The following is a 12,718-nucleotide window of genomic DNA, read 5'->3' as shown; positions in this document are numbered from 1 at the left end:
TGTGGTAACGACGAGACGGGCAATCATTTCGTATTTGAATGCAAAACGCTCCCTCCAATTTATAACGACATCGGGACACTTTTAGAGGAACATTTTGATTTTTATAAGATGACAAAGGAGGATTTTTTAGTCTTTTACTCCGGAAAAAAGGAAAAGATTATTAATAGAACTATTCCAAAGGCTCAACATATCTTGTATGTGAAACGTGCTTCCTCGGATTATGAAATCTCCGATGTGTTGTCCGTTGTGAAACTTCATCGTCGTGCTTTTGAAAGGATAGTCCTTTTATAAACAAACTCTACAGTTCAGTAATTTTTTTCCTTCAAGTTTTTGTGTTTATCTTTACGTGATATGTTAATTTTTGTTTTCATTCCATGTCTTTAATTTTGTGTCTTTTTGTTTTAGTAGACGTATGTATGTTTATGTAAATGTATTAATGATTTCAATAATTTTCGTTTTTTTATAGTCTTACTATCAGTCCTTTTTGACAAAGAAAGAGAAAAAAAAAACTGAATTAACCCCAAGACTTTAATATATAGTTTTTTTTATAAAATATTTACATGTATCTATTTTCATATTTAAAAAAAATTATTACAATTGGATTTTTTGTTTCCTTTTTAAGCAAAAAAAATAAATTAAAAGAACGAATATATTCAAAGATGAAAATAGTTATATCCATCGTTATCCTATAAGAAATAAACCTAAAAATAACGTAGTAATACTGAAAATTGAATTGGAGAAGATCAGAATAGATGTCATTAAGTTTTACTAGATTAGATATGAGGAGCCCTGAGAGGGCTGGAAAAGAAGTAAATACAAATACTACTCCGCAAGAATGACTTTGAAGTTGATCCTAAACTCTAGTGTAGTCTTAGTCCAAAAATAATTTTTTATCATAAACATAACAACAAATGATGCATTGTTTAATTACAACTTCTGTTATGAATATCATGTCTGACGTGGTTTTTTTTTTGACATTTGCTGTCTCGAAGGAGATATCAACAGACAAGGGCCCACAATATACATTGCTCAAGAGATTTCCTTGAAAAATGGAGGATAAGGCACATGATTTAATGAGCTCCTTTTCCACAATCAAATGGAAGGGCAGAATTTGCTGTAAAATCAATCGAGGATACTGGAACTCAGATGGAAATATAAACAACGACACCATTTTAACATGCTTTATGACGCTAAGAACTATTCTGAGACCAATTTTCAAGATCTTGCCGTCGGAGGTAACAAGAAATCACAACACTAATTCCATGCACTTCAAAATTGCACTACATCACAGAGGAGGTAAGGATTTCCCTCATGAAGATGAACATACAGAATGATAGAGAAATTGCACTAAGAACACGACGTGTAAGGACATTTGAAACTCTCAGCAATAGATCTAGACTCTTATCATTGTTCCTGAGTGGAGAACATGTCCTTATACAAAACCAGTCTGGAAATAATCCAAGAAAATGGGATAAGAGTGGAATAATCGAGGAATAGAACCAGTTCGACCAGTATACCGTTAAAGTAGATGGATCAGGAGACTTATCAATAAAAGCCGAAGATTTTTGAGGAAATAAGAACCGTTAATTTACTAATGTAAATTACGTGACAAAAATTTAGTTCAATCTTCGTCTATTCCTTCTATAGATCAAATAGCTGCAACTAGTACACCTCAACAGACCATCACAAACCCAACAACATATTCCGACGATATGGATGATACACAAGCCAACAATGACACCAAACTGACACATACATCAGAGTATATAACATCAAGTATTATAACCAAAAGTACCTGTATGTCGAACAGCTGCCCAATAGTGAACTGACTTTGAGAAGATCTACCAAAAATAGGCAATCAAAGATAATATATGAACTAGAGAATGGTTCCTATGTAATACGATAGACATGTTAAATACCCAATTATATTCTGAAATGGCGGGGGGACGGGCATCAAGGAATATCAGAACCTATCCTATAATTACTGTAGTGATGTGGAAGTATAAATAATAATAGTGAGTTGTAGAAAAGGGGATAGAAAAGAGGATCTTATGATAAAGGGACAAATAATGATAACCCACTTAAATGTAAGAATATTATTTTTTGTAGATATTTATTTGTTGATTTATTTTGTAACCAAGAATATTGTATTCCATGAATTCATCACCTTTTGTGGGCAATACATTATCGTGAAAGAAAACCGTACTTGTTTAATTATCAGCTAGAATGAGATGTTACCGTTTTCTATGATATATTTTATACACTTTTTAAAATGCCAATTATAACATCGTATTTATTCACTGCATAGGAAAACTTAAGATTTGGAAACTCCTGCTGACGCTACATTATCCACTATTACTCCATTGGCTGTGGGGAGAATCGATTATAGCAACCATTTGTTTCCTTTGGTATGAGAACTTTAATGGTGTCGGTGCAGTTATTTTTAAAGAGCCCTGAACCTCTGATTTTTGATTTTGAATCTGAACTTGTACTGAAACTGGTTAAATGAAAGCATTGATACCGGTAACCACAGAACTGCTGAATTTGAGCCGGGCACAACCATGTTAATTGGTTGTTAACTATCTCTAATATGTTAAGTACATAGAGAGGGATAAAAGTGGCTAAGTGAAAATAAGACAGGAGAAAAACGTATATTACAGTAAGATTTCTTATGTTATGTTTTATTACAACGAATTAATATTTAAGAGAAAATAAAAAGGAAGAGAAGAACCTTCAAGTACTTTAAATTAACATATATCCTACCAACAGCTGCTTATCTAGATATACGCTACAACATTCCAGGTGACTATATATAAGATGTTTTGATAAGAAGCACAGTCTGGTTGACATTAGCTGACAACTTTTTTGATGACGTAAAAATGTAGTCAAGTTTAGTATTACTGACTAGTGTTAAATATTAACCCATATTCTTCCCAGAATTTATATTTTGATCTATTTTTCATTGAAAACAACTCTTAGTTTAATTTTTTTTAAATAATTTTAGTACCGTAATATCGGAGGCTAAAAATTTGCATTAATTGTCTGATGAGAAAATAAAATACTATACGATGTATAATACAATTTTTTTAAATCGAATTTCCCCCTAAATTGGCTCATGTGTGGCGTCATCAAAATACAAAAACAAAAGTAAAGAAATTTCTTACTGACACGCCTTATATATAGTTACCTTCGACAAAAGTACCCTAGACCAGACTATAGCTATCTATGGTATAGTAGTATAGGCGAATATATTTTTTAAGTTATCTATTATTTGGACTTTCATATCAATGCTAATATAAACAAGGAAGAAGGGTTTTTTAAGTCATATATTTTTATGCTAATATCAATTTCAATTTTTTTTTTCTCACTATGATTTTTTAATAAAATAAACTTAATTTTTGATTAGGTAGCTATTCTTTTCGGAATGGGTGGTCAAGAAATGCAGATGAATATTTTTCATTCAAATGTAAGTATTTTTACCAAAAAGTTACTTTATTAGTTTATCTTTTTAACGAACATAATCATTTATTTAGTATGTGAATAAATTTACTGATGGTCAATTGGGATAATTCTATGTCTTTCTATTAATTATTTCTTCCTTTAAGTGTAATACAACGCTAATAACACTCAATTAAAATGTATTAACAGTACACTTCCACAAAATGCATTCTTGAGGGGTTTGTTTGTTTTCATAGAATATATATTTTTCTTTTAGTCTTGTATACTCCTCTCAATCTCATTTGATTAAAGATTACTGAATTAATTATTTAATTTTTTAAGGTTTAATGTTTACTTTATTGGGTGAATTGATGGAAAATTATAATTTTATAGGTATAGTACTATTATTCATTCTTTTAATGCACGATATTATCAATTAGTTTTCAAAAAATCGAAATTGGAATTTCTGATAGCTTGAATGCTAACAAGATTTAATGATATAATGTTTGTTATTTATCATTTACCGATTTCAAAGTTAATTTATTTAGTTCTTTTTTTTCCTATTACAAGCCTTAAGGGTAAATAGATGGGATAGCACCTCCCCCTAAAGCCACTCGTTTAATATATTCACCTAAGACTGGGATATATTCTCATATACTAAAATCACATCTTTTAAAACCAAAAATTTCTTAGACCAAAACTATGCCCTAAAACTGTCTATAAAAATAACAACACCGATTTAAAAAAAACGTCATTATAGTAGACAGTCTTCTTAATGGATTCAATATAGTGTAAAATTTATTTTTTATTATGTCGAGTCTTTCATATTTCCCTCCTTACACTCTACAGGGCATCACACTCTACCCATAAATGAATTGAGGTCTCAGTTGTATCTCCACACAATCTGAATTATGCATCTTCCACCATTACCATTACCTTTAGATGCTTCCTCAAGGAAATATACCCTGCAACTATAACGTTTATAGATTGCTCTCCTGTTTTTAAAAAGTTTCCATTCCGAAGTAGGCCCCTCCAAAATGAATTTTACTTGTCGGCACGTTGTGTCTTATATCCATTCCCGTTTCCCTTATGTACTTATTTAACTCGAACAAAATTGTACATTTGGGAACTTCCGATTCTTCTTGAATAGTTCCTCCATTCTTGGCAAGCGCATCTGCATACTCATTTTCTGTATAATCGTATGACCTTTTATCCATGTTATTGTCATATTCATCTTCACACACTTTATTTCTTCTATCATCCTAACATGTCGACCCGTGAAGAAGCTAACATTTTTAGTTATAGAGCTAATAGTAGCTCAACTGTCCACGAAAATTTTGATCGGCATTTGAACGAACTTTTCCATACTATTGAGAGCAAGTAATGAATTTAAAATACCCTCCAGTTCGGGTTGAAAAACAGTATTTTACCATTTTAAGTTGCCACAGCCTTCCATGATACAGGTATCTTCATAACTTATACACCAGCCATATCCAACTTTGTCATCGATTTTTGAACCATCTGTATAAACGTTGAGAAATTTTGAACTAATTGTTCCTCTTTGCTTTTCTATTTCAATTGAAATATTATGGGAAATTTTTTTCTCAGTAACCTTTATTGGTGCCTTAAAGGTATTTAAAATTGATTTCAACTCTACTTGGACCAGCCAAGCCCCTCCTTTAGTTTCATTTGTAGGGATTCAGGTTATACTAATGTCTTCCTCTATTCTCCTACAAGTTGTTAGTACTCCTTATTTTATGCTGAAGCGTAAAGGTTCAACATTGAGCAAGATTTCTATAGTTCTAGTTGGTGTAGATCTCATCACACTACAAAACAGTAGGCATGCTAATCTATTTACTCTTCTCAACCTCTCAATCTGGAACTCCTTCGTGATTATACGCGGTGCCCATATTCCTGCTCAGTAAGTCAAAATCAATTCGACATAGGCCATATGTATCCATTTAGCATATAGTGGGTTTAAACCCCACTATGTCCCAATCATTTTACGGGCAGATAATAAAGCCGTTTTAGTCTTTTTGATAATGTTATCCAAATGCACTTTCCAATTCAATCTTCTATCGATAACTAAACCAAGATACTTGTACTGGCTTACCCATTCTTAAAGTTGATAATATTGTAGAGAAAAACGCGTGCAAGGAGAAGGGGGGGGGAATACATATGGTATCATTGTTTAAAATATTGATGTGATTATCATCTGCTGCTTTATTATGATTTTTGAGGGTATAACGAAAGAGTTTATTAGCAAAATGTTTAATGAAGATATACTAAGTATAATTGACTTAGACGTTTTTTTTATCCGTTACAATAGATTTTATAACGTCACACACCATGAATTTGTAATTCATTATGAACCTTATTCTCAGAATAATAGCTAATGAAACGACAAAGTAGAGTATTTCGAAATATATTTGAAGTTCCTAGTTTAAAAAAAAAGGCTTAAATTAAATACAATCTACATAATAAAAAATATGCCATCATACATTTATGTTAAATATACAAAATTAAACAATTGGAATCATATAACTAATAATAACAATAAATTATATATACAGAATATTGAAATAATAGATTGATCCAAATAATATTTTCTTGTTCTGACATGAATTCAGTTAAATATGTCATAACTTTAGATTGCAAGACACAAGCGAGACGTGGAGTTTAATCAAAAAGATAATCACCCCTCTTCTTCATGTGGAAGTTGCTATATACAATTGTGCACAGGATATATATATCTCTACCGATGAGATCTAGCTAATTATTAATAATAAAGTAAATGTCAAAATCATAAAATTAGACAATAAATATAAAAAAATGTTATAATTCAATCCATCTGAAATATTTAGAGCAAAAGCTAATTATGTAGTAATGTCCAGCGATATGACTCCTTATTAAGAGCATCAAAAAAGATATTTTCCCCCCTTATTTATGCTTATATAACAACATATTATTATCATGAAGGATATACACAATTGCTAATTATAATGCTACACCCAATTTTGTTGTGACCATTTAAGCAGTTGTTTTTGCCTTTTATGAGTTTTTTGAACACCATTTCTTGGAGCTTATCAACCATACCTAATCCTTAAGTGATAAAAAAGTAATATTTATTGACTGTAATATTGGAAAACCTAATTATCATACTCAAGTCTTTAAGTGAAGAAACTAGTCTCGGACAAACTAGTTGCAAACCATCCAAAGCTACTTCCCCCGTTGTTGTGACCATTTAAGCAGTTGTTTTTGCCATTTAATGAGTTGTGTATCATAATTCTTGATATGTTTAGCTAAAATAGAATCATATTTTAGGGTTAGATTTAAAAAAAAATTGAATACTTACTGTGATATAGTACAAAATTCAGAGTTCCATTTCGAAATTAGTAAATATTTTATACTTTTTACTGGTAACTTGATCGTCCTTTGGTGTGGATGACTCAAAACATTTTTATATATTTTTATATGTATTTCTACAAATGACATCAGTACCAACATCCTCCATTAATTTAATGATGGTTCCTCGGGAAGGGATAGGTTTACCCATGTATTTCTCCATACATTTTTTTGAACGTAGATGATTAACAATGGATAAGCTTATTTTACATGAAATAAGTATATTTGTGAGATCAGAGTTAAAGTCTGACTTGATGTACTCATCGTTAACTTGATTTTTTAGATGAATATCCATGCTCTTGATATGAGATTAGTATAATGAGTGGCGTGTAATTCTAGACACGGGACTAAACACATTTATATCGACAAACCATCTGTTTCTCATCCGGTAAGTATTTTCCAAATTCCTGGGCCTCCATTTTCAGAAATCCAGACAGAAGGCGACGTTATTTAAGGCATTTTATTCAGTTCTCTATTGACTGTCACCATTTAATATTACATTAATATTGAATAATAAAGGCGGGAATGATAACATTCTTGATTGATAGAAGAAGATGTATATTATTTAATCAATGATGCCATAAGTATTTCTTCTCTTCTCCTCGCACACTTTTCTATTCTTACTAAAATTATCACCCTTACCCATTCTATAGTTATTCCGTTCTTTTGTAATATCGATGTATTCACTTTGTGAGACCAAGTACATAAAATTGCATTCGTTTTATTTTCACTGAACATCAGACCAATTTCTTCCACAGATCTGCTCATTTCAATCACCCGTTTTTGTATGATAGAGCCCATAGTTTACATATCCATTCCAGTCATTATCACAGCTATATCATCTGCAAATCCAACTGTCAATATTGATCCAGGCTTGGGTAGAATTATATCTTGAATAGCACAGTTACACACAGATTGGGATAAAATTCCTCCTTGCGGACATCCTTTTGTTGGAGTAAATGAGACTTTACATCCTTGTTGAGAGCATACAACCCCTCTGTTTTTATACCATTTGTTTGTACAATCATCAATGCCAAACTTAACAAAAGTTTCATCTATAGCTTGACATAGAAGATTATCAAAACCTCTTTCTATGTCAAAAAGCACTATTATGGCATCTTTTTACAAAGTACCGCGCTTATAGCCTTATTTACCACTTTTCCTATTGCCTAATCTGTGGACTTTCCTTTTCGAAATCCTAATTGATTTATCCTAGAAACGTTCAACTTGAGGGACTCAATATGCCCAGAAATTGCTCTCTCAATTTCTTTTAAAATTGTATTAGTTAGTGTGATTGGTCTATAGGCTTTTGAGATACTTTATTGAATATTATCAGGCCTTGTTAAAAAAATTACCTGAGCATTACTCCTGATTTTTGGCACATACGAGAATCTACTTGATAATTTAAACAACAAAGCAATTTTCTCATAATACTCATCATCTAAATTTTGGGAAACTAAAGGGATAAATCCATCTGGTCCAGCCTTTTTAAAACTTTTAAACGATTTAAAAACATCCCGAATCAGAGGAACAGTTATATCTTTCGTCCATTTTGCGTTAACGTTTTCAAGCAATAAATTCGGACTTCATATGTTTCATCTGACCCATTTATATTTGAGTTACCAAAATGCCCTCTTAATAAATCATTTAAGCATCCATTGCAGAAAATTCCCTCATCTCTATTACTTAACATCCCCATACCGGGTCTATTATGACCATTTTGTCCCTATATTGCAGTTGATATTGCTGTGTTAGAATCAAACTCCGTGTATCTCTCCCTCCAATGTCTTAGTCTCTCCAGTTCAATTACCCCCCTTTATATTCTCTTTTACATTTATAATAGTCAACTATATCGTTACTCCATTGGGGTTTTCACACTCTTCGCTCAGCTCTCTTAGTTTCCTTTCTCAATCTTGTCAGTTCTTCTGTCCACAATGGTGTAACTCGTTCATATTTTTTTGGACACAGTTGTACCATTACATTGTGAGCTTCGACGAGTGAACTTGTTATTTCGGTAGCTAGAAGTTATATTACCTTCATATTGTTTTCCAATTCAGTTGTAGCAACCTTTTTCAGTGGAAGAGACATCTTATTATACTCTTGCCCTTTGATTGCCCTTAGATTCTTGCATAATATGGACTCTGTTTCAATTTCAAGTTTAAATATTAAATATTTATGGTGAGACATTGATTGTTTTTCGAAAACACCCCACAAAGAGACATTGGGAAGCATGTAGTCGTTGATAAAGGATACATTTATAATTGAGCAGCCATTTCCTCCTACAAATGTTTGCTCTCACCCCACGATACATATGCTCAATTTAAGTGCTCCACACATCTCTTCTATTTATTCACCTCTCTTATTTTTAGTTTCACCACCCCAGAAAGTGATATGTGCATTAGTATCCATACCTATCAAAATAGGTGTGCCCTTTTTTTATGTTCTTGTATCAATTTTTCAAACAATAGAAAGGTACATTCCAACATTATATCCGCGTAATATGATACCACAACAATCCACTGTTACTTCAACTTCAATGTTATTGTCACCATATCTCCATTACAATAGTCAACTAAATTAATTGCCTTAAAACATTTCAAAGACATAAATACGCTCGATCCTGCGGAACATTGACGTTAAAAATTGTCATAACAGGACTATGGACCAAACGGCCATGTCTGCTAGGTGGTTCCATAAAACTAATCTTCTCCTACTCATATTTATCTCAAAACTATCTGAATATAATCTGCAGGAATAATATCCCATAGTCATATGAATTAAAATATTTTTTTTCACATTCTGTATCATAGTCAAATAGATTAAAACTTGAATAACAATCACAGTAACTCCAGCTCTTTTGCACTTTATGGGGCGTTTCTTTACTATCGCATGATAATCCTGTATCAGGGATGATCTCTTTGAAACAGACCTAGCTCTAGGTCGTAATGTCAACATATAATCACTTATGTTTGTGTGATTTTGGGGTGGTTTTTTTTTTTTTGGTTTTTTTGTTTCTTAAACTTTTCTAAGGCACCTTCCTGATTTTCAGTAGTTCTATCTTTTAGGCATTCTTCTACATTAATTATGAATACTGAGTTCCAATCCAATAATAATTGATTAAACAATTTTAATTCCTCCCATAAAGAATTATTTTTTTCTACTTATAGCGATTAGTGCCCATCTAAAGATGGGTCCATTGAAGTTCTTACGAACACATTTAGAATAACTATTTCCTACATTTTTATTACTACTATTATTCTTATGTTGTAACTTTAAAATTTAAAAAAAATCTTAAATAAAGTGCAATAATAACAATAAAAAGGGAGGAATTATCCATGCTTAAGCAATTCAGTGAACTCAGTTTTATAGTATTGATTACTATACCAATTTAAAATAATTTTCAGTGCTGTAAAAATCTTTTACATATTAGGAGCAGGACGATATGACATATTAGGAGCAGGAAGATATGACATATTAGAGATTGTGTTTACTTTAAAAGGGGCCTTATGGTTCTTAGGTTACAATTACTATTTTAAAAGTTTATTTATTCTATATAAAAAGAATAATTTATGAAGGTATAGGTGTTCAAACACTGTTTGTATCTTCCTTGTTAAAAAATTTAATTTCCTCTAAAACTAAAAGAACTGGGAACTTAAATTTGTAATTAAAACTTCAAATACAACCAGGACTTGTGGTTAAAAGAAACTGTCAAATAACAGGTAATACTTCAAAACCTTACATTAGAACAATAAAAAATTTAAATATCAATTTATTCTATTGATGAAAGATCAATTAGAACTTTTTATAATTTTTTGGAAGAATCGTTGCCAAGAGAACCCTCTCCAAAATATCGAACTTTCGACAAAATTTCCTTTAAGGTTTCTTGAAACTCCTGTGACTTTTGCTTACACTACTTAACAATTTTCTTACTCGTTTGAATTATGAAAAACTTCGGAATATCTGCTGGTCTTGGACACAAGAAAGAACAATGATAATTACTGCTGAGTCTATAACAAAGAAGATATTTATATTCATATTTCTCCAATATCCAATTTGGCACTTTCTAACCTTTATACCATGTTACACTACGTATTTCAAAATCAATAATTCTATGATCTGAGGCTGGAGCAGTATGGTAAAATGTATTCCTAATCTGGGATAATACTATTGGGCATACAAGAAGACTGGTCTCCCCATCTCCATGAATAAGGACTTTTAAAGTTCTGAGCACTTACAATGTCTATTAAATCTAGTTTTAAGCTTAACTTTTAAGGATACACCAATATCGACGTTGAGATCTCCAAATAACAAAAGCGGGATTGGGACTTTTCCTTGGTCCTTGATAATTGCTTAAAAAACTGCTATTACTTATGATTGGGACCATAAGTGTTAAATAGAAAAAAATCAAAGCTCAAAGTCCATATTAAAATTTTTTATCACTCCCCTGGACATATGTACTCTTTTAGAAATAAATGATTCTCAATTTTTCTTAATATACATATTAATACACCTTTTGATGGCACAAAACCACACAGATAAAAAGCGCAGGAGGTAGATACGAGTGTCATAAAGAATTACACAAAGAAAATATCCTTGATTTAACGCCTTATAGGCATATAATGTTAGGTTTGAAAGAAAGCAATTGTTTCATAAATGAATAGCGAAATTTAAAGTGGTCGACTTCACAAATCTATAATAATACTTTTATCATAGCAGTATATTAGATTAAGGCACATTCCCTCAATTCCAGATGTTTTGACAGCTTTGCATTGATGATGGTGAAAAGTTTGAAACGTTTATTAATGCACTCAGAAGTTATATGTCTCTCAAAGGGAAACTGCGACAAACGTTTCCAATCTTTGTTTCATACAGTTGTAGAATTTTTGTGATTACCTGGAAGAGTTGCAAAGAGACATGAGTGAAGTATATCAGGATCTTTTAGAGCTAAAAGTACCAGACCAATCCATTCCTAGAAATCAGTTATGAGGAAACCAGTGAGATAGAGTAAGAATTAATATCAATCGAAATTACATTGAGCTAAGTTCAAGATATCATATAAGGGTTTTTGGTTACATAAAAATCTATTGAATGAAATCGAACAAGGTGAATCAATATTTTGTTGTTTTTCCAACATCATATTTGGTAGAACGGGCCTTCAGTATAGTTGCCTTGCTTCTCTCCAAGTAAAGGAACAAACTTAGAATGACTTCTTCTTCGTGAGTTTCAACCTGATGTAGAGAAACTAATATGTAAACAGCAAGTATACCCAACTCATTACCAGGAATTGTGAAATAGTTAATATATTTTGTGTTTAATTCACAATTCTGTTGTTTTCAGTTAAGAAGAAAAACTTACTATGTATATATGGTAAGGGGGGACGAGAAGTTTATATGGAAACTAAGGGAGCACCAGCCTGAAAAACTTTAGAATAGAAGTATAAGACGATTCCATAGAAGATGTAGAGCAATTTACAAATGAACAAAGAGACGATGATTGACGAGCTCAGAAGTTATTATCCAAGACCTTCATGTGAGGGGGTATCAGTACAATCCTTCCATTAAAGGAGATGGGATTCACTGAGTGAGGTAGAAATAGGCGAGATCTCTTGAACAGAAAATGTAGTCGAAGAGAGGAGCAGAAGTCGTGTGGATTGGATATCGAAGTGGCAAAAATATGATCACTTGGGAAGGGAAGGATGGATCGACGTGGATGCATATATAAAAATTTCTTTGTAGTTAAGATTCATGCAAATCACCCTGAATTACTCAATATTTCATCTGCACTTCAACATTCATATTTAAGCAATAACTAAATTCCTATTATTATAGCTCAAACATCAAAAGCTGCTATGCCAATTTAAGACTATTATTTTTGT

The 12,718-nt window shown here is 31.8% G+C and overlaps 1 protein-coding gene across 16 annotated transcripts in view; it reads left to right on the top strand.

The window, feature by feature from the left end:
- LOC121126852 (uncharacterized) overlaps nt 1–12,718 on the top strand; it is a 178,810-nt gene that overhangs the window by 84,616 nt on the left and 81,476 nt on the right. For all 16 annotated transcript variants that reach the window (XR_011783044.1, XR_005867242.2, XR_005867243.2 and 13 more), the window contains one exon: nt 3,407–3,466. Coding sequence is in view for 8 of the 16 variants with exons in the window: in XM_040722199.2 (XP_040578133.2) it covers nt 3,407–3,466 (60 nt within the window). In the remaining 8 variants the exon portion in view is untranslated. The remainder of the gene's footprint in view (nt 1–3,406; nt 3,467–12,718) is intronic.

This window comes from Lepeophtheirus salmonis, chromosome 12 (assembly GCF_016086655.4).
Source record: "Lepeophtheirus salmonis chromosome 12, UVic_Lsal_1.4, whole genome shotgun sequence".
In the NCBI taxonomy this organism is placed as follows: Eukaryota; Metazoa; Arthropoda; class Copepoda; order Siphonostomatoida; family Caligidae; genus Lepeophtheirus; species Lepeophtheirus salmonis.
Note: the sequence above shows the minus strand (reverse complement) of the source record. Positions and strands in the feature narration are given on the sequence as shown.